General features: G+C 37.0%; 1 protein-coding gene across 1 annotated transcript in view; it reads left to right on the forward strand.

Moving 5' to 3' along the window:
• Positions 1–23,995, forward strand: part of ANO3 (anoctamin 3) — a 437,993-nt gene that overhangs the window by 250,278 nt on the left and 163,720 nt on the right. The window contains 1 exon segment of the mRNA XM_035722983.1: positions 12,030–12,148. Within this exon segment, the coding sequence (XP_035578876.1) occupies positions 12,030–12,148 (119 nt within the window).

The following is a 23,995-nucleotide window of genomic DNA, read 5'->3' on the forward strand; positions in this document are numbered from 1 at the left end:
AAATTAAAGAAGAATTTAAAAAATTCATGGAAACCAATGAAAATGAAAACACAACTGTTCAAAATCTTTGGGATGCAGCAAAGGCAGTCCTGAGAGGAAAGTATATAGCAGTACAAGCCATTCTGAAGAAACAAGGTCTCAAATACACAACCTAACCCTACACCTAAAGGAGCTGGAGAAAGAACTGCAAATAAAGCCTAAACCCAGCAGAAGAAGAGAAATAATAAAGATCAGAGCAGAAATCAATGAACTAGAAACCAAAAGAACAGTAGAACAGATCAACGAAACTAGGAGCTGGTTCTTTGAAAGAATTAACAAGATTGATAAACCCCTTGCCAGACTTATCCAAAAGAAAAGAGAAATAACCCAAATCAACAAAATCATGAATGAAAGAGGAGAGATCACAACCAACACCAAAGAAATACAAACAAATATAAGAACATATTATGAGCAACTCTATGCCAGCAAATTAGATAACCTGGAAGAAATGGGTGCATTCCTAGAGATGTATCAAGTACCAAAATCGAACCAGGAAGAAATAGAAAACCTGAACAGACCTATAACCACTAAGGAAATTGAAGCAGTCATCAAAAATCTCCCAAGAAACAAAAGCCCAGGGCCAGATGGCTTCCCAGGGGAATTCTACCAAACATTTCAAGAAGAATTAATACCTATTCTCCTGAAACTGTTCCAAAAAATAAAAATGGAAGGAAAACTTCCAAACTCATTTTATGAGGCCAGCATTACCTTGATCCCAAAACCAGACAAAGACCCCATCAAAAAGGAGAATTACAGACCAATATCCTTGATGAACATGGATGCAAAAATTCTCACCAAAATACTAGCCAATAGGATCCAACAGTACATTAAAAGGATTATTCACCACGACCAAGTGGGATTTATCCCTGGGCTGCAAGGCTGGTTCAACATCCGCAAATCAATGAACGTGATACAATACATTAACAAAAGAAAGAACAAGAATCACATGATCATCTCAATAGATGCAGAAAAAGCATTTGACAAAGTACAGCATCCTTTCTTGATCAAAACTCTTCAGGTAATAGGGATAGAGGGTACATACCTCAATATCATAAAGGCCATCTATGAAAAACCTACAGCGAATATCATTCTCAATGGGGAAAAGCTGAGAGCTTTTCCCCTAAGGTCAGGAACGCGGCAGGATGTCCACTCTCACCACTGCTATTCAACATATTATTAGAAGTCCTAGCCACAGCAATCAGACAACAAAAAGAAATCAAAGGCATCCAAATCGGCAAAGAGGAAGGGAAATCTCTCACTCTTTGCAGATGATATGATACTGTATGTGGAAAATCCAAAAGACTCCACCCCAAAACTGCTAGAACTCATACAGGAATTCAGTCAAGTAGCAGGATATAAAATCAATGCACAGAAATCAGTGGCATTCCTATACACCAACAACAAGACAGAAGAGAGACAAATCAAGGAGTCGATCCCATTTACAATTGCACCCAAAACCATAAGATACCTAGGAATAAATCTAACCAAAGAGGCAAAGGATCTGTACTCAGAAAACTATAAAACACTCATGAAAGAAATTGAAGAAGACACAAAGAAATGGAAAAACGTTCCATGCTCATGGATTGGAAGAACAAACATTGTGAAGATGTCAGTGCTACCTAGAGCAATCTACACATTCAGTGCAATCCCCATCAAAATACCATCCACCTTTTTCAAAGAAATGGAACAAATAATCCTAAAATTTGTATGGAACCAGAAGAGACCCCAAATAGCCAGAGGAATATTGAAAAAGAAAAGCAAAGCTGGCGGCATCACAATTCCGGACTTCCAGCTATATTACAAAGCTGTAATCAACAAGACAGTATGGTACTGGCACAAAAACAGACACATAGATCAATGGAACAGAATAGAGAGCCCAGAAATGGACCCTCAACTCTATGGTCAACTCATCTTTGACAAAGCAGGAAAGAATGTCCAATGGAAAGAAGACAGTCTCTTCAAGAAATGGTGTTGGCGAAATTGGACAGCCACATGCAGAAGAATGAAACTGGACCATTTCCTTACACCACACACAAAAATAGACTCCAAGTGGTTGAAAGACCTAAATGTGAGACAGGAGTCCATCAAAATCCTAAAGGAGAACAGAGGCAGCAACCTCTTCTACCTCAGCCGCACCAACTTCCTCCTAGAAACATCGCCAAAGGCAAGGGAAGCAAGGGCAAAAATGAACTATTGGGATTTCATCAAGATAAAAAGCTTTTGCACAGCAAAAGAAACAGTCCACAAAAGCAAAAGACAACTGACAGAATGGGAGAAAATATTTGCAAATAACATATCAGATAAAGGGCTAGTATCCAAAATCTATAAAGAACTTATCAAACTCAACACCCAAAGAACAAATAATCCAATCAAGAAATGGGCAGAAGACATGAATAGACATTTTTCCAAAGAAGACAACCAAATGGCCAACAGACACATTAAAAAATGCTCCACATCGCTCGGCATCAGGGAAATCCAAATCAAAACCTCAATGAGATACCACCTCACACCCATCAGAATGGCTAAAATTAACAAGTCAGGAAATGACAGATGTTGGCAGTGATGCGGAGAAAGGGGAACCCTCCTACACTGTTGGTGGGAGTGCAAGCTGGTGCAACCACTCTGGAAAACAGTATGGAGGTTCCTCAAACAGTTGAAATTAGAGCTACCATACGATCCAGCAATTGCACTACTGGGTATTTACCCCAAAGATACAAATGTAGGGATCCGAAGGGGTACGTGCACCCCAATGTTTATAGCAGCAATGTCCACAATAGCCAAACTGTGGAAAGAGCCAAGATGTCCATCGACAGATGAATGGATAAAGAAAAGATGGTATATATACACAATGGAATATTATGCAGCCATCAAAAGGAATGAGATCTTGCCATTTGCAACGACGTGGATGGAACTGGAGGGTGTTATGCTGAGTGAAATAAGTCAATCAGAGAAAGACATGTATCATATGTCCTCACTGATATGAGGAATTCTTAATCTCAGGAAACAAACTGAGTGTTGCTGGAGTGGTGGGGGGTGGGAGTGATTGGGTGGCTGGGTGATAGACACTGGGGAGGGTATGTGCTATGGTGAGCACTGTGAATTGTACAAGACTGATGAATCACGGATCTGTACTTCTGAAACAAATAATGCCATATATTTTAAGAAAAAAAAAGAAGAAGAAGATAGCAGGAGGGGAAGAATGAAGGGGAGTAAGTCGGAGGGGGAGACGAACCATTAGAGACAATGGACTCTGAAAAACAAACTGAGGGTTCTAGATGGGAGGGGGGTAGGGAATGGGTTGGCCTGGTGATGGGTATTAAAGAGGGCACATTCTGCGTGGATCACTGGGTGTTATGCACAAACAATGAATCATGGAACACTACATCAAAAACTAATGATGTAATGTATGGTGATTAACATAACAATAACAAATTATTTAAAAAAATAAATAAATGAAAATAAAAAAATAGAGAAGAATTGAGCTGAAATAATTTGTCTATTAAAATTCCACTCTGAGAGATGCTCTAAGGTTTATGCTACAATCATAGGAGCCAAGTATCTTGATTGGTCCCCTTGAGTTTTGAGCTGATGTTGGTTTGCACACAAAATTTCCAAGAGTTAATGGATTCCCACTTTACTCAACAAAAGTTTTCATCATAAATTATATTACTGATGATTGGAAAAGGGAATTGTAAATTAAATTTTTAAATTGTTCATTGGCATACTCATGTTAATTACATTGTTTCCCTTCCACCTAGGCTTTGAAGTAGAAAATATGACGTTTTTGTAAGCCCAAATTACATAATTGGTTTTGTAGATTCCTAATTACTAGAGTTGTGAATTTAAAGAAAGATTCAAGAAAAAGAATGTATATTTCTTCAATGCCTTATATGTACACATCACATAGATTATTTAATTTAATCCTTGAAACAAGATTTTATTATTCCAGTTTTCCAGACTGAGAAACCATAACTAACCTCTGCCTTTAAGCTAATAAATGACTTAACCAGGATTAATTGGGGTTTGCTGAAATCATCATCTTTTCACTACATCAGCTCCCTGCTTCAACATATTAAATGATGTTTTTAAGCTTTGAGAATCATGTTTTTTTAAAATATAGCTATAGCAGCTTTATCGAGATATAATTCATATACCATACAATTTACGCATTTTAAGTGTACAATTTAAATGTTTTTTTATATTTGAAAAGGTGTGCATCCATCACCATAATAAATTTTAGAATATTTTCATCCCCTCAAAAGGAGATACCATACCTATTAGCAGTCATCTATTCTTACCCCAGCCCACCAAGCTTCAGGTAACCACTCATTTTCTTTCTGTCTCTATGGATTATTCTGGACAATTCATACAAATGGAATTACACAATATTTGGTCTTTTGTGACTAGCATTTTTCCACTTAGCATAATGTTTCCGGGGTGCATCCATGTTTTAGCATTGATCAAATACTATTCCATTGTATGGATAAGCCATGTTTTATTTATCCATTCATCCGTTGATGGACATTTGACTGTTTTTACTTTTTGGCTATTACAAATAATGCTGCTATGAGCATTGGTGTACAAGTTTTTTGTGAATTGATATTTTCATTTCTCTTGAGTATACACCTAGGAGTAGCCTGGAGAATCATATGGTAGCTATGTTAAAACTTTTGAAAAACTGCCAGATTAGTTTCTACAGCAACTGCACCATTTTTCATTCTTATCCAAGTGTTTGAGGGCTCGATGTCTCCACATGCCCACCAACAGTTGTCACTGTCCATCTTTTTTATTATAGTTTTCCCAGTGGCTGTGAAGTGGTCTCATTGTGGGTTTGGTTTACATGTCCCTGATAAATAATGATTTTGAGCATCTTTTCATGTAAACACATGAAAAACCAACAGCAGTTGGCTACTGTATATCTTTTTTGGAGAAATGTCTTTTCAGATCTTTTACCCATTTTTAAACTGGGTTGTTTGCCTTTTTATTATTGAATTGTAAGTGTTGTATGTACATATAGATATATAGATACTGTTTCTGTTTCTTATGTGGATGCAAGCACAAATATATGGATGTAAAACATGTTTATTTGTATAGACATACATGTATACATATGCACATGTGTATACATACATATATCCGATATATCTATGCTATAACTTAATGTCAAGTGCTGATATATATATTGCATGCCTGTTTTATGTGAATGTGTATGTGTTATTCTATGTCAGGTGCTAATAAAAGTAATAAAGACTTATGAGGAGACAGAGAACTCTGGTAGATTCTATTTTAGAAATGGTGGTGAAGGAAAGATTCTCTGATGTGGTGACATGAGCAGAACGCTGGCTGCAGTGCGGATGGAGCATTCCTGGCAGAGAAAGGAACAAGTGCAAAGGCTCTGTGGTGAGAGCATACTTAATATAAAGGAACCCAGTTCAGCTGGATTGGAGGGAATGAGGGTAAGTTTAGAGGAGAGGGATGAGAAGTAGTAAGGGGCCAGATGATGCTTACCCAGTGTGCCACACTGTAGATATGACTTTTACTTGGAGCTACAAAAATATTGGAAGGTTTTAAGTAGAAGTTTCATGTAATTTAACTTAAGTTTCAAAAGGGCCACTCTGCCTGTTGGTATGGTAGGGGTAAAAGATGGAAACAAGATTGGTTAGGAGACTTACAGATTTCTGCCAAGAGGTAGTGGTGGCTTGGATTAAGAAACTATAGCTTTGATAAATGATCAGTTTCTAGATATAATTTGAAGGTAGTTCAGACAGGAGTGATGGGCACTTAAATCCTTGTAGTCATTCAACAAACCTTTACTGAATGACAAAGGCAGGTCAGACCTTGTTCTGGATGGTAGGGACAAAGCAGTGAACAAAAAAGACAACAAAAATGAACAAAGCAGAAAACTGGCCCACAAATACCTTAGTAAGGGAAATAGATGAAGGTAAATAAAAATAACATTTGCATGTTAGAAACTGGTATGTGCTAAAGAGTAAAGCAAAGCAGAAAAATGGTATTTTATGCTCAGTCAACAGAATTTAATTAAGGGTCAGATATAAGATAAAAGAGAAAATGAGGAGTCGGGATGTTGGCCTCTGTAGCTGGAAGAATGGAGTTGCTTTATTAAAGTGCTAATTGTTTCTGTATTTTATTATCCATGGGCTTGGGGAAACATTCTTGTGAACATAGTTTTTTTTTTTTTTTTCTTTTAAATGACTTTAGGATCCCTCTCCAGTTGTGCCTTAACACATATTGACACACTTTGTTCCAAAACTTTTACTGATTTATATTGGTACAGAAAGCAAATGACTATTATCAGTTTCCCTAGTGTCTTGTCAGCAATGGATATTTTTATTTAAAATGAAAGATGCAAAAGAATATTTATGTACTAGCATAAAATAGTACCTTTTTTATTTTAAATTATTGGTCATGGAGATATTAAACCACATAAAAATAAGTAAGTTTTTACTAAATTTATCTCACCCTTATTTCTTGTTTGTTAACGATTTTTTATCTTTTATCTATTGGGATACTAATATTTATCTCTATAACCATCAAGTTAAGGAGGATAGAAAGCTATGTTTATAATTGGAGATTCCACCCTTTTTCATTCAACAAATATGTTACAATTTTTACATAACCCAGTTATTTTTTTTATTTTTTTTTAAAGATTTTATTTATTTATTTGAGAGAGAGAGAATGAGAGATAGAGAGCACGAGAGGGAAGAGGGTCAGAGGGAGAAGCAGACTCCCTGCCGAGCAGGGAGCCCGATGCGGGACTCGATCCCGGGACTCCAGGATCATGACCTGAGCCAAAGGCAGTCGCCCAACCAACTGAGCCACCCAGGCGCCCCCCAGTTATTTTTTTTAACTTGTGTATATTTTATGGCTTCAAAGTTTCCTAAATCATCATCTTTCCAATACTACAAGAGGCAGTATTACATAGTGGCTAGGAATGTAAGGTTTAGGGCCAGATTTCCTGGGCTCTCCTGCCACACACCAAATATGAGACCCTAGGTAACTGCCTATATTTCCTCACCGGTAATGAAAGCTAGTAACAATACTTTTAAAAGATTTAATCAAATGTTATGTGAAAATAATATGACACTCTTCCCAGCGCTCAGACTAAAAACATTGGAATTATTGTTGACTTTTCTCTTTTAAATACCACATCCAATAGAATTCTGTTAGTTTTCCTTTAAAAAAAATACATCCTTGGTTTGAACATTTCTTAGTCATGTATCACAACTGACCCAAAGCACATCCTCTCTACCTGATTATTGCAATAACTCCTACTTTGTTTCTTTGCCTCTGACCTTGGCCCCTTCAGCCTATTCTCATGTCAGCAGCTAGAGTGATTTTGTTAAAATCTGCTCAAATTCAATTCTGGTCAAATTCATCCAGTTGCACTCTTTAACTCAGAATGAAAACCAAAATCATTCTGAAAGGCCCAAGCCCTCTCTGATATGCTCCTACTTCCTCCATTACCACTTTAACATGATACCCTGCCACCTTCACTCTTGTTCACTCCTCACCAGTCACACTAATCTGGTTGTCTATGAACAGACAAAAAAGGCATGCTCCCACCTCAGGGCCTTTGCACTTGCTGTACCCTTTGCCTATGTTGCTCTTCCCACAGAGGTTCACTTACATTTTGGCATCTTTGCTCCAGGTTAGCTCAGGGAAGCCATCCTTAACCACCTTATTTAAAATTGCAAATCGTGGGGCGCCTGAGTGGCTCAGTTGGTTAAGTGACTGCCTTCGGCTCAGGTCATGATCCTGGAGTCCTGGGATCGAGTCCTGCATTGGGCTCCCTGCTCAGCAGGGAGTCTGCTTCTCCCTCTGACCCTCCCCCCTCTCATGCTCTCTCTATCTCATTCTCTCTCTCAAATAAATAAATAAAATCTTTAGGGCACCTGGGTGGCTCAGTCGTTAAGCATCTGCCTTCGGCTCAGGTCATGATCCCAGGGTCCTGGGATCGAGTCCCACATCGGGCTCCCTGCTCGGCAGGAAGCCTGCTTCTCCCTCTCCCACTCCCCCTGCTTGTGTTCCTGCTCTCGCTCTCGCTCTCTCTCTCTCTCAAATAAATAAAATCTTAAAAAAAATAAAATAAAATCTTTAAAATAAATAAATAAATAAAATCGCAAATCGCTGCCCTCCCCATTATCTCCCTGGCCTCTTTTTTTTTTTTTTTAACTGATCATATCATCATTTAATAGATAGGAGTTATATTAGTTATTTTCTTAACTTTATCACTGTCAACTTCATGAGGGTAAAGATTTTTGTTCATTGTGATTCCTACTCCCTTCAAAGTAGAATATCTCTGGTACACTGTAGATCTAGCTCAATATATTGATTTAATGAAGTACACCTGATACATAGAACAGTTAAATAATTATTAGCAATCCACATGAAAAAGAAAACAAAACAAAACATTAGTTATAGGAATATTGTATATAAAGTTAGTGTGAGAAAAAAAAAATCCGGTATTTAACAAAAGAATACAAACTAAGTTAAGACATTTTTATGTTCAGGAAAAGTATATGTTAAGTCAGTAAGAGTAGAGATTTCTTGTTTCTGACCTGGGAACACTGTAGGAACCTTGCAAAAGACAAGACCAGAGAGTTAAATATACATTACAATGACAGGAATTTGCAATCTTGCTAATAGTAAAAGGAAAAAAGAAAGCTTTTATTATATACAGAAGAATCCTGTATAATTTCAAGAAAAACAAGAAGAAAGGCAAGCATACTTACATTCTTAACAATAAAAGGAAATTTTAAAAATTATGTCACTTATGATCCAGATTTTCCAAAATAGCAAGTCCATCTTTTTTTTTTTTCCTTTTTAAATTAACTCATCTACTAATGACCAAGTTGTGCTAGACTCTGTAGTAAATTAAACACACATGAAAAAAAGATTGAACACGGTCCTGGGATAATTTTGTCTAAATTCAGAAAAATATAAAGAATCACAAAAAGAAAGGAAGGCAGGAAAGAAGAAAGAGAAGGAGAAAGAAAGGGAGGGGAAAACCGAATGTGATGGAATTCAGGAGAGAAAAGGATCCATTGTATTTGGAGCTTTGGGGCAGGAAGGAGCCGAGGATCTGAAAAGCTTTCATGAAGTTGGTAGTATTTGGCAAGTCTTTCAAAACTGAGCTTTCTTCCAGCAAGATGATGATGTAAGGATGTTCCTGTTCCAGGAATATTTGTGTTATAGGAATTAAAGAGAAAGAAGAGAAACTAAATAAATTAAAATTAAGCTAAACAAAATATAAAAATCTCTGCCTAGAAAATGTAATCGTGAATGGGGTAAGGTTTAAATGAGTAGCAAACTTCTATAAATGGTATTTCTTGTATTCCGTGGTAAATGAGATCTATTAACATAAATTGCATTTTATCTTTTGTAAACATTAAGTTAGTAATCACACAGTTACTAGAGCCTAGAGGAGGACCGTTTGAGACCTTCTTCAAAAACCTCTATTACAGATGAGAAGACAGACTGCCAGGGAAAGCTTTGATGTAGGATTGTAGGACGGGGCAGATTTAGGCTAAGGAATCACAGTACTGTGACCTGCAGGTGGGTGCATGCTCCCAGCAAATGCTGCCCCTTTACCTACTGCTATTTAATCACAAAGGTCTCCTCCTAGCTTTCCAATATCAAAAGAAAGAAAAGGATGGGGAGAGAGGGAGAGGGAGGGAAAGATAGGGAGACAAGGAGAAAGGTAAGGAAAGAGAGGAGAAATAAAAGGGGAAAAAAAAAAGAGAGAAACTTCTGTGCCTTACAAACCAGCAAGCTGGGCATGATGGGGTTTTGGTAACTGATCCAACAAATTCACTCCAAAATTTCAGTTTCTTTCTCATTCATCTGACACCCACTCAATACAAGTCCAGGTTTTGCATTTTTTTCCTTCCGTCTAGACCATTTTTCCTCCAGTTACCTGTGTGGCTTACTGCTTCACCTTCCTGCATCTTTGCTCAAACGTTACTACAGTTCTCTGTACTGAAACAACATCCTCCCCACCTGGGACACCTCCCTCCTTCCCTTCTGCTGTCTATTTTCCAGCGCACTCACCACAAAATATGCTGGCTGTTTCCTTAACTGGTGTTGTTTATTGTTTTTCTCCTTGGACTTGAATATTCCATGACGGCGGGATTCTGTTTGCTGCTACATTTCTAACTCAACGTCTGGCATATCATAGGTGTTTAATAAATAATTGTTAAATGAATAAAATGTAATCTTCATAAATCGAGAGAAAACATTATAGTATATTCACAAACGTCAGTTTTGGAGTCAGATCTGAATGTGTTTGAGTTCTAGATGCACTCCTTACTGAATTAGTGACTTTGGCATGATACTTAATCTCCATCTGCATTAATTTATTTACTATTAAATGTAGGTAAAAAGCATACCCACATTTGTACAGATGTTATGGGGATTAAAGGAAATAATACCTGTAAGTTTCTGGCTCTTAGAATGTACTCAACAACTGTTAACATCAATCAGTGTTAGCTATTTTTTAATAGATCTGGTTTTAATCCTAAGTGCTTAGAGCATTTTAACGTAATTGGAAATTAATAACATACTAAGACATAATATTAACCTGTCCAGTCTTAATTCATACCACTGCTAAGATTCTGATAATCTAGCTGTACATGGCATAATATATATTATAGCAGATTTTAAGCATTACTACTAAAAGAAATTACTGCATATATTATAAACAATTTTTTATTCTGTTATAATACTAAGTCAAATGATTGAAATATTTAAAGCATTGTACATAGTTGTCTATGTCAAAATTTATGTTTGATAGGTGGTTAACAGATGGAATAAAATAACTCTCCAAAACATTTTCATTTATTTGGAAAGGCAAAATATATACGATTCTGTCTGTGTTTGAATTTGAAGAGGGGCTTCTATCATATGGAATACATATTGTGTGAAGCACATCAGCAGTTCTTGGTTGTCCTTACAGCCCATAGAGGTTTCTTGTTTTATACTCTTTTGCATTGATTACAGCTGATTGTTCAGATATATTCTTACAAGGTCCTACCCTTTTTATAATTCTAATAGTAATTAATTCTCAGTATTCTCTCTTTGTTTGCAGTTGTAGTTCAATCCCTGATATTTTTTAAAAGTTTTTTTCTTGTAATGTTTGTGAGAATTGCTTCTATGATTTCTCAGACTTCTGTCACTCTTCAGTCAAATTCACATTTAGAAAACTTTCCAACTTAGGGGGTGGGGGGATGGGTTGGCCTGGTGATGGGTATTAAGGAGGGCATGTTCTGCGTGGAGCACTGGGTGTTATGAACAAACAATGAATCATGGAACACTACATTAAAAACTAATGATGTAATGTATGGTGATTAACATAACAATAAAAAATTTAAAAAAAAGAAAACTTTCCAACTTTTAAGAAAACATATTCTCAAAATTAATAGTTTTTAATTAGGCAAATAAATGCTTGGGAATCTATTGAGTTCTTAGAAATACCTTTATCTGGGGCACCTGGGTGGCTCAGTCGGTTGGTGTCTGCTTTTGGCTCAGATCATGATCTCAGGGTCCTAGGGTTGAGCTCCTTCTCCCACCCCTTCTGCCCCTCCCCCTGTTTGTGCTCTCTCACTCGCTTTCTCCTTCTCTCTCTCAAATAAATAAATAAAATCTTAAACTTTATCTTCACATTCAAAAGAGATGATGAGTTTGCATAATTCTAATTTTATTTTCAAAAAGTTTAAGTCCATTAAATAGCAGAGATGTATTTAATTTTTATGAAAGTTACTGTAGTGTCAGTATTAATCTACTAACAGGGAAGCTTTCGTGTTATCCCCCCCTTTTTTTTCTTTTTTTCCTTACTTTTTGGATGGATGGGTCATAAGAATGTTATACTTGGTTAAACCTTGGAAAAGCATGAATAAAAGAGAGATTAGTACATTTAAAGAGAAAAGGAAGAAGGATAAAAGTGGATGTAATTTTCTCTTTCTCTTTTCTAGCCCTAGGGAAAGATAAGGATTACATGGATGACTCAGAACATGCTAATTATGACCGATCTCGGCTAATCAAAGACTCTGTTTCCAAAGATAATTCTGAATCCAAGGCAAAATTGTCTAAGGTAATACAAAGTAAACTATCAATAAGTCACTTGAAAGCAGTATTTCTAAAACCTTTCAATTATTTTCAATATTAATGTATATTTGCTGGAGAGGAGAAGAGGACATGCAGGTTAATATGTATCGTTAAGAACTTAAAGGTAGAAAGTTGTATGTAGACATCATATTCATTTATGTTATCAAACTTTTTTTTTAAAGATTTTATTTATTTATTTGACAGAGAGAGACACAGTGAGAGAGGGAACACAAGCAGGGGGAGTGGGAGAGGGAGAAGCGGGCTTCCTGCCGAGCAGGGAGCCCGATGTGGGACTCGATCCCAGGACCCCGGGATCATGACCTGAGCCAAAGGCAGACGCTTAACGACTGAGCCACCCAGACGCCCATCAAACATTTTTTAAAACAATCTGAAATGTAAAATTAACCTTTAGAGGGCTATGACCTCATTTTTTCATATGTTTTGAAAGGCAGCATGATTTCATGAGAGCATGGAATGGACCAAGATTTGAATTCTAGTTCCACTCCTTACTATTTGTGATCATTTAAGCAGGTTAATTAAACTCTCTGAGTGTTGTTTTTCTCATCTGTAAAGTTGTATTATGTTGTCTGCTTGACAAAATTATCTGGTGAGTGCCTGAGATAACTGTATGAATATATTTAGAGCATAGTAAACGCTGACTATATGGCAGGTTTTTATAACAACCTGGAAGCTGAGAATACCTCACTGAAACTCTAGTTCATCAGCAGATGAGTAACTGAGCTAGAGTTCAGTTTAAAAAAAAAACCCTGGCTGCAGCAATCCCACCATCCCTCAAACAAAATGATTCTGTGGACTCTTCAAAGCATCTGAGTTTGGTCCTTTAATACCAAATACCGTCCCTTTTTCATATGTTCCAAGACAAATTCTGGCTCACTCCAAGCCCACTTTTTCCCCCCATTATTTCCTATTGATTAAAGTGGGAGTACTTTTGTAAAAGAAATTTGCAGTTTAACCCAGGGAATGACTTAGCTTTCAAGTCACTGCATGGCAAATAGTCCCATCCTTGAATATATATTTCTCTAATGTTTGACTTGGTTTGGCTTGGATTAGTTTTGTAAATCCCTTCATTAGTCACCACTAAAGCATCAGAGAAGAAATATGGCAGAATTTAAATATTACTCTCATAAATTAGACCAACATTAATAAATAGATGTAGGAATAAATGCGTGTGTCAAATTTCTTCATTCCTCTTTTGTTTTGTTTTGTTAAATGGGGTCAGTATTTTGTACCAATAATTCTTTGATTGTTTTTACAAATCAGGGGTTCATCTACCCTCTGTTTACTTCATCTGCCTTCCTGTGTCTGTCTGATCAACATGGTGTTTAGAATGTTTCTACTATCTGTAAACCATTGTTCCAAGTCACCTGAGAGAAGGAAGAGTTATCAGAAATATTGAGGAAAAAACAGATGTTGTTCCTCAAGATGCCCATAGCACCCAATAAGAAGACAACACAGTATGCTTTAAATAATTAGAAAATGAACTAAGATTAAATCAAATCTGTCTCATCTGCTTCTCTAGAAGCAGCCACCAATGATACCTGCCATGTCATTTCTGTTCAACAGTAGCCATTTCTCAGTCTCACTTTGACTAGACTTGAATTGTAAAATATGAAAGTTAAGAACTTGTTAAAGGACACCTGGGTGGCATAGTCAGTTAAGCAGCCTACTCTTGACTTCAGCTCGGGTCATGATCTCAGGGTTGTTGATTCAAGCCCCGGGTAGAGCTCTGCGCTAAGCGGGGAGCCTGCATGAGATCCTCTCTCTGTCTCTACCCCTCCCCCCGCCCCCGCTCTCTCTCTCTGCCTCTCAAATAAATCTTAAAAAAAAAGAATAGTTAAACCTGCATGCCTCCCACCCCCCACCACTCCAGCAGCCCTCAGTTTGTTTCCTGAGATTAAGAATTCCTCATATCAGTGAGGTCATATGATACATGTCTTTCTCTGATTGATTTTTTTCGGTGGGGGGTGGGAGGGATGGGGTGGCTGGGTGATAGACATTGGGGAGGGTATGTGCTATGGTGAGCGCTGTGAATTGTGTAAGACTGATGAATCACAGACCTGTACCTCCGAAACAAATAATATGTAATATGTTTAAAAAAAAAAAAAAAGAAGCTAGCAGGAGGGGAAGAATGAAGGGGGGGAAATTGGAGGGGGAGATGAACCATGAGAGACGATGGACTCTGAAAAACAAACTGAGGGTTCTAGAGGGGAGGGGGGTGGGGGGATGGGTTAGCCTGGTGATGGGTATTAAAGAGGGCACGTTCTGCATGGAGCACTGGGTGTTATACGCAAATAATGAATCATGGAACACTACATCAAAAACTGATGGTGTAATGTATGGTGATTAACATAACATAATAATAATAAAAAATAAACCCTGCATGCATGTTTTATTTTTGATGTTAAAATAAGAGAATGGTGTGTGATGATAGTAACAGACCAGTTGTTCAATCCAAGAAATGCCAGTGTAATGTCTTATTGAATCTGCCTGAATACATACTTTTCTGCTATTTCACTTCTACTCAAAATTAAAAAAAAAAATGTCATGCATCACCTAGATGTTTTTAGACTCACTCTTTTAGCTTCCATTAAAATATGTCTACTTTTATCCTTTCATAGGTTGGAGCACAGCATAAATTCCATTTGAACAAATGGTCTCATGACAAAAAGAAAAAAGTGTTTAAAAGCCAGTAACTGGTTACTTGCTTGTCTACAAATGAAGGGCAAAATAATCTGCTTAGAATACGTTATTTGTGTACATTTGTCACAGGGAACCTCAAAGAGCAGTGACCTATATTTCTACTGTTTGGACTACTAGCTAGATATCCTTCTACTTATAAATTTGTCACCTTCTTCTCACTCCATCCTACTACTAAATGATATGGGTATTTATACCCATATATGTGGGTATATATTACACTATATACATTTTAAGATGGAACTTATAAAATTGACAAGATTTCTTCATTTTTGTGCTATAAAACAGCAAACTTTCATATTGTTTAAATTAACATGTATTAACATATGTATAAGTTCTGTGGCTGAAGATCTGTACCTCACACATTATTTGGTTGGGGTAATTGTACTGATTGCATATTATGCAATGCATTTGATATTTTATTTCTTTACAAAAGTTACTCATTGGTCTTTCTTCCTCATATCCACTCCATTTTCAGTGAGACATTACAGCATCTCCCATCAAGAGGTAGAATCATTAGGCTGGCCTTGGGCTTTGCTTTGGCCAGTAGACTGCTGCAGAAGTGGCAATGTGCCAACACTGAACCTTGGATGCAAAAGATCTTTTTTTTTTTAAGATTTTATTTATTTATTTGACAGAGAGAGAGAGAGAGAGAGACAATGAGAGAGGGAACACAAACAGGGGGAGTGAGAAAGGGAGAAGCAGGCTTCCCACTGAGCAGGGAGCCTGATGCGGGCAGGACTCCATCCCAGGACCCTGCCCGAAGGCAGACGCTTAACGACTGAGCCACCCAGGAGCCCCTGGACTCAAAAGATCTTGCACTTGCATTCTTTGTCTTGGGACTCTGCCTCCAGCATGTAAACTAGCCTGCTTAAGGATGTGGATCAGAGCCCAGTGAGCAGTTGCCCCAACTGAAGCAGAAATGAGAGTGGCAAAGACCAGGAAACTCAGACCTGTAAAAGTCCAGCTGAGATCAGAAGAACTACCCAGCTGGGCCCAGCTACCCATAGAATCATGATCTAAATAAAAACTGTTTGCTGAAGATTTGTTTCTCGGCAGTAGGAAATGGATGCAGCCTTAAATGTTAAAGGATAATGTGTTGGCTGATACCAGCTGATTGTTAACATAAAGTGAATTCTTCCTCAATTACTGAGAAGATTTGAAAAATTGTCCCTGGGTTTTCCAAAACATACTCAGATTGTCCATTTCACTCTACAGAGCCCAAGTATGTTTTAAATGTCATAACCTAAATAACATGGTAGCCTATCTAAAACATTCTGACATTGTTTATCTTTAAAAAAAAAAAACCTCTATTTACAAAAGTGTTTTCTTTGTCATAACATTAAATCAGGGTAGAATTCCAAGATTACCTTCAGTTGAACTATGTGTATACAGTTAGCAATCACAAATACCCACTAAAATTGGTGAAGAACTACTTTTTAAAGGCAAATTTATTTCTTTTTTTACATTTTGACAAAAATGCTCTGTAGAGTGAATTGGACAATCTGAGTATGTTTTGGAAAACCCAAGGACAATTTTTCAAATCTTCTCAGTAATTGAGGAAGAATTCACTTTATGTTAACAATCAGCTGGTATCAGCCAACACATTATCCTTTAACATTTATGGCTGCATCCATTTCCTACTGCCGAGAAACAGTATGTTTTCCAAAACATACTCAGATTGTCCATTTCACTCTACAGAGCCCAAGTATGTTTTAAATGTCATAACCTAAATAACATGGTAGCTTATCTAAAACATTCTGACATTGTTTATCTTTAAAAAAAAAAACCTCTGTTTACAAAAGTGTTTTCTTTGAAAACAAATCTTCAGCAAACAGTTTTTATTTAGATCATGATTCTATGGGTAGCTGGGCCCAGCTGGATGATCCTCAGAAGCAATATCCCTCTCTCTGACAAAGAGCCATGCTGTACACACTAGCTGAGGTCTCTAGATGTGGGTAGTTTACAGGGAACATTACAGTTAGTTTAGGTGAGAAGGAGCAAATCTGTGAAGCAGAACCATGGTTTCTGAAGTGGACATTAATGAAGAATTTCCTGGGCGCCTGGGTGGCTCAGTTGGTTAAGCGACTGCCTTCGGCTCAGGTCATGATCCCAGGGTCCTGGGATCGAGTCCCACATCGGGCTCCCTGCTCAGCAGGGAGTCTGCTTCTCCCTCTGTCCCTCTTCCCTCTCGCGCTCTCTATCTCTCATTCTCTCTCTCTCAAATAAATAAATAAAATCTTAAAAAAAAAAAAAAGAATTTCCTGCTGCTACTATCTATCCCTCAGGATGCCGAAAACAATTGCAGGTGTTACCAATAATGAATGAGTCTGGGAATATGAGTCTATATTCCAAATTACAGTGACTTCTCCTCTTAAAGGATGCTGGGTATCAAAACAGACAGGAAAAAGGTTATGGATCAGGAAAATCTTGACATGAATATTTTAGCAGTTCATTAAATTTATATTTCAAAGCCATTCAATTTGACTGTGTCAACTGGCTTGGCAGATGGTGCTCATCTTTAACTCAACTGGTAGTAGGAATAATTCTCTATTAAGGCTGGAGATACATCGTATGTTGGAGAAGGTGAGAGCGATCTCCTGCAATATGTACCTTTCACATGGACATTGGCAACTATTTCATGGGCCTCAGTGGCTCTTTGCCTTCAAATTATGTACAGGGATCATTAGTAATTATGAACTTGTGTATTTTTTTTCCTAGCAATGGTGAGATAATGATGACTTAAACTATAAATGACTGAACTTAGCCCTATGGGGCTGCCTTAATTGACAAGATTATATATGAAGTTAAATGCTTATTATTTGTATTTATTGGGATAGTCAGTTTCTAAGGAGAATCCTAATATTTATATAACTTTAGGACCTGAAGTAATATTTTTATTTAATAATACCATTGTGGGAAATGGTACCCTAAATATTTAATTTTCATATATATTATGGAATATACAGCAAGTTATCTTGGTCTATTCATCTTTTTGGCCAGCGCCTTAATAAATTTATTTTTTTTTTTGCCTCGTATAAGAAGACTTCTTTACAGCAGCCCAAAAGATGCTTGGTCTTGTCTGCAGAGTCTTTGTCTCAGGTAGAAGAAAGCATTATCTTCACTGCAACCATAGGAGGGATCTCCTTTCCTTTTGCCATTTAAGTACTTACTTTGACCATCAGAAGCCTTCCCTAGTAAATACTGGGGATTTGTGCTACACTAGCTGATTGCTAGTATAGATTTTAGAGAAGATTTAGTATAAGATTTTGTAGAAGCCTTCCACATTAACTGTAGATTGCTTAAACCTAAATGTGGTGTGTGTGTGTGTGTGTGTGTGTGTGTGTGTGTGTGTGTGTGGTGTGCGTCATGATAAAGGCAGCATTTCACATCAGTGATGAAATATTGGTCTTTCAAACAGTCAAAGTCATTAAGGGGTTAAGCTATTTTTAGATGTCTACTCCACATCTTACACCAAAATGAATTATTGAAGAGCTAAATAGTTAATAAACTCAGAATGAATACCTAAATATAAAATAAGCATTTTTTTTCCTAATCACAGAACAGTAAAAATGACCTAAGTAGTCTTTTTAAACCCACAATGAAATCGATCATGGAAGCCTTGATAGATTTGACTATTTACATAGTAATCAGTGTCAAAGTTACAATAAAGTTAGAGTAAGGGATAAACTTATGATATGATAATGAACTGACACAGTAGAAATTATACAGGCCAAACAATAGTTCAGATTCTTAATTTATAAATATATGACATAAATGATAAATACAAGAGTGAAAAAATTGAAAAACAGTGTATTTTAACACATAAAACTATTAGCAGTACTAGCAATTGCAGAAATACAAATATCAGCAATGTTTTTTTGAATCAAATTAGAAAAGAATTTTGAAAAAATAGTATTGACACTGTAAACTGTTACTTATTATTGCCTGCTGGTAGATGTGTATATTGATACTCATTTTCTGGAAAACAGTTTATCAATAAGGATTAAAAGCCTTAAAATAATCTTATCTTTTGACCCACTTCTAAGAATTTATCTGGAGAATATAATTTGATGTTAGCCCATATAATTATGTTTAAGGATGTTTCTCACACTGTAGTTTGTGAGGGGTTGGGGGTACTAAACACTTAAATGTTTGAGAGTAAAAGGTAAAATTAAAAATAACAATGCTCTCAAATACGATAATTGAAAGTAAACTTCCAAACTAGTTAAGAATGATGGGAAATAGTCATAATGTGTGATTATATAAGGAGGTTGTTATAAAAAGCAACATGTACAGTTTGATATCAATTATATAAAAATGTCTCTTATTGAGAAAATATTCAGAATTATACACAACAAATTTTTATAGTGTTTATCACTGGGTGGTAGAATTCCAATGGCATAAAGCTTATTTCATGTATTCTTAAATTTAAGCCATAGGTATTATCATATTATCCCCATTTTTAAAATTTTACACAGCTAATAAATGACCAAGGCAAGATTTGAAAAATAAGATGGTTCTCTTTCTCCAAACTATGTTTCCGCTTGCTACACTAGGAAGACAAGAACAGTTCAGGACTTCATGTTTGTAGTCTGGTAACCATCATAATTAGCATTTCTGTTTGTCCCCCTAATATGCCTTAATCACTTATACTCCAGAAGCTGTGGTAAACACTCTGTATGCATTATCTCATAACTTCCCATAACTCAGTGAAAGTAGTAGTCTCATTTTAGTAATGAAGAAAATAAAGGTTAAAGATGTTAAGGTTTCTTGTCCAGTCTCTGAGCTAGACAGGAACACAGCTGGATTATAGCATGTCTCTTTGATTCCAGAACCCTGTGCCTTTTGGACTCCAGTTAACTGACTTACAGTTAACTGTAAGAAGTATACTTACATATTAATCACACCTTTTTTTTTTAAAGATTTTATTTATTTATTTGACAGAGAGAGACAGTGAGAGCAGGAACACAAGCAGGGGGAGTGGGAGAGGGAGAAGCAGGCTTCCCGCTGAGCAGGGACCCCGATGCGGGACTCGATCCCAGGACCCTGGGATCATGACCTGAGCCGAAGGCAGACGCTTAACGACTGAGCCACCCAGGCGCCCACATATTAATCACACCTTTATAAAACCTTGAAATATTGTTTTGAAGTAGGCAGCTCTGCTTTTTTTTTTTTAGATTTATTTATTTATTTTAGAAAGAGTGAGCAAGCTGGGGGTGGGGGGAGGGAGAGAGAATCTTGAAGCAGACTCCCCACTGAGCATGGAACCCAATGAAGGGCTGTATCCCATGACCCTGAGATCATGACCTGAGCCAAAATCAAGAGGCTGCCCAACCGACTGAGCAACCCAGGCACCCCTCTGCTTTTTACTGTGTGGTCAACTCACAACATCCCAGAAGTGGATTGACCTGTTTGTGATTTACTTTTGTATCAACAAATAACTAAGTAAAAAGGCAGGAGTTTGTTTCAGCTTAATATTACCCAACTTCAGCAAAAGTAGCCACAAGGGAGAAGGTGTATATTCTTTGGGGTTACAGAACAATCAGTGGATGAAATATTTTCAAATGCACCTACCATATAGAATGGGAACTCCCCTTGTCAATCAGAAAAAAAAAAAAAAAAAAACAGTTCAACAGCTATGTCTAGAACAGTGGAACAGAAGGCTAGGAAATCAGGACATGGAGACATTTTAATTATGAGAGTAGATTTAGGTGAGGGATGAATTTCATGAGGTTGATGTCTCTAGTTCTTTCAAAGCTATATAGAAAAAGATATGCCTACTTAGGAAGTCTTATTTCATAGCCAGTACAAGTAAACAAACAAGATGCACAGATATTTTCTCTCTCCTGACGCTAATGTTTAGGTAATAAGACATATAGGAGCCTTCCTGAATCATCAACTAACTGGTTTTCTCCATGAGAGATCTTTTGCCTAAGCCTCCCTGGAGTACTTAGCTCTAAAATGAGAGCTGCAATAACTTGTCTGCTGACTTTGTGCATCTGTTTATGGGATGTGAAAGTAAACTCAATAAATCAGTGTGTCAGCATACCAGTTAAATGGTTCAGATAATTGTTCTACTTGATATTTATACATTCGATCAATGATAGGCTCACATCAAACCAGTTCTGTGCTTAGACATGAAGCCTGGCAGAGAAGACACATCAAGACATCAGATAAAGGGCTAGTATCCAAAATCTATAAAGAACTTATCAAACTCAACACCCAAAGAACAAACAATCCAATCAAGAAATGGACAGAAGACATGAACAGACATTTTTCCAAAGAAGACATCCAAATGGCCAACAGACACATGAAAAAGTGCTCAACATTGCTTGGCATCAGGGAAATCCAAATCAAAACCTCAATGAGATACCACCTCACACCAGTCAGAATGGCTAAAATTAACAAGTCAGGAAATGACAGATGTTGGCAGGGATGTGGAGAAAGGGGAACCCTCCTACACTGTTGGTGGCAATACAAGCTGGTGCAGCCACTCTGGAAAACAGTATGGAGGTTCCTCAAAAAGTTGAAAATAGAGCTACCGTATGATCCAGCAATTGCACTACTGGGTATTTACCCCAAAGATACAAATGTAGGGATCCGAAGGGGTACGTATACCCCGATGTTTATAGCAGCAATGTACACAATAGCCAAACTGTGGAAAGAGCCTAGATGTCCATCAACAGATGAATGGATAAAGAAGTTGTGAGATAGATATATATATATATATATATATATATATATCAGTTTATATATATATCAGTTATATATATATATCATATATATACTATATATATATATCACTATCATATATATATCACTATCATATATATATATCACTATATATATATATATATATATATATACAATGAAATATTATGCAGCCATCAAAAAAATCCCCAAACTTGCCATTTGCGACGATGTGGATGGAACTGGAGGGTGTTATGCTGAGCAAAATAAGTCAAACAGAGAAAGACATGTATCCTATGACCTCACTGATATGAGGAATTCTTCATCTCAGGAAACAAACTGAGGGTTGCTGAGTGGTGGGGGGTGGGAGGGACGGGGTGGCTGGGTGACAGACATTGGGGAGGGTATGTGCTATGGTGAGCGCTGTGAATTGTGTAAGACTGATGAATCACAGACCTGTACCTCTGGAACAAATAATACATTATATGTTAAAAAAAAAATAGTAGGAAGGGAAAAATGCAGGGGGGGAATCGGAGGGGGAGACGAACCATGAGAGACTATGGTCTCTGAGAAACAAACTGAGGGTTCTAGAGGGGAGGAGGGTGGGGGGATGGGTTAGCCTGGTGATGGGTATTAAAGAGGGCATGTTCTGCGTGGAGCACTGGGTGTTACGTGCAAACAATGAATCATGGAACACTACATCAAAAACTAATGATGTAAAGTATGGTAATTAACATAACATAATAAAAGAAAATTTAAAAAAATAAATGATTGAACCATTAAAAAAAAAAACTGTTACTTGAACACATTTAAAGTCAAATTTACTCATTAATATCCCACCTCCAAGCCTCCCCCCGCCAGGCTATGTGTGTAGCAGAAGGAACACAGGATTGGGAGTTGGAACATTAATAATAATAACGCTAATATTAAATAACTACAATGGTTAATATTTATTAAGGACTTTTCAGAGATTTTTTGATGATCTATATTGTTTTAGCCACACAACAACTCTAAAAAGGTAGAGTCTGTGTTTATTCCCATCTCATAGGTGGGGAAATGGAGGCTCGGAATGACCAAGTGATTTCCCTGTTAATATATGGTTGGGGAAGCAGTGGGCTGGAGTTATATAGTGTCCACCACACTGAGAAGCACTAGGCTATGTTGTACAGAATGGAAGCATGCACAAGGGACTATAGAAGCCACGAGACAAGTTTGTCAGGTAGAGAACAGGTTCACATTACTGGGGAATTAATTATCATATGCATTAGAGACCATGAATTTTGTGCTTTCCTCAATGCTTTATGCTTAAGAAAAAATACAATAAAACTGAGACTCCTGTGCTCAGATCCTAATAAACTATAAAATACCCGTCCCTTCGGTGCTGTTTCTAGCCCTTCGCCTTCCCAGGTCCTTTTCTTCCATTCCCACCAGCATGCAGACTTCTTAATCTCACCCAGTGAGCCCATCAGAATATGAATATTTTGAGTGGCTGTCACTCCTCTTAAAAGAAAAAACAACAACAAAAATAAAGCTCTGTTGTACTTATTAAATGATTTCTGTTGCTTGTGGACTTTTTTTAACTGAGTCGTTGCTGTTGACTTCCTTGCAAGATACAAATGAAGAGTTGGGATCAGGGTCTCAGTCATGGAAACCTGGATGATTTGATTAATCCCTTGATGCCAAAGGCAGTTTAAACACAAAGATTACAATAATCTACCCTTTGTTGTTTAAAGGTTTCCAACTATTGTGTGAGGTTAAAATTTCCTATTTTGTGGCTTACCGGAAAATCAAATTTTAAGCACGTTGATTAATCCGAGGCCATATCAAGGGAGTGGCTATTTCTTCAGTGTCTTGTCAGTCCCAATTACAAGCTGTCCTGTGGAGGCTTTCTTGACAGAAATAAATGTAACCCTCTGTTGCATCTCACTATATGAATGTTAACCCAGAGGGGGACAAAAATGTTCAATTTTATTTATTTATTTTTAGATAAAAGTTACTTCTATTGCTTTCAGATTACAATCACTTCATTATATGCAGCCCAGAGCCAATATGATGCATGTTGTCAAGTTTAATGGATGCAGGATTTTTCAGAAACCACAAAGGTTTCTATTGTAACTTCCCGCCATGAACTAGAAAATAGGCAAACTTCCTTGAAAGTCTGAAAAAGAAAAAAAAGGAAATCCTAGTGAACACCATTCAGCTATCAAAAACATTTCCTGGCTCACCAATAAAAAAGTTAGTTTTCTTTGCCAGACCACTATTATTCAGGCTGAAACATACCTGCTACCTTTTATGTTAATCTGCCCAACTCATTCAAATAACATAAGAAGGTGCAATAGATTCTTAAAAATTGACAGCAAAATTATCAAAATGTCACTGACATTATATGACTAAATGCCACTTAGGTGAATCATCCATAGAA

This window comes from Zalophus californianus, chromosome 11 (genome assembly GCF_009762305.2).
Source record: "Zalophus californianus isolate mZalCal1 chromosome 11, mZalCal1.pri.v2, whole genome shotgun sequence".
Lineage (NCBI taxonomy): Eukaryota > Metazoa > Chordata > Mammalia > Carnivora > Otariidae > Zalophus > Zalophus californianus.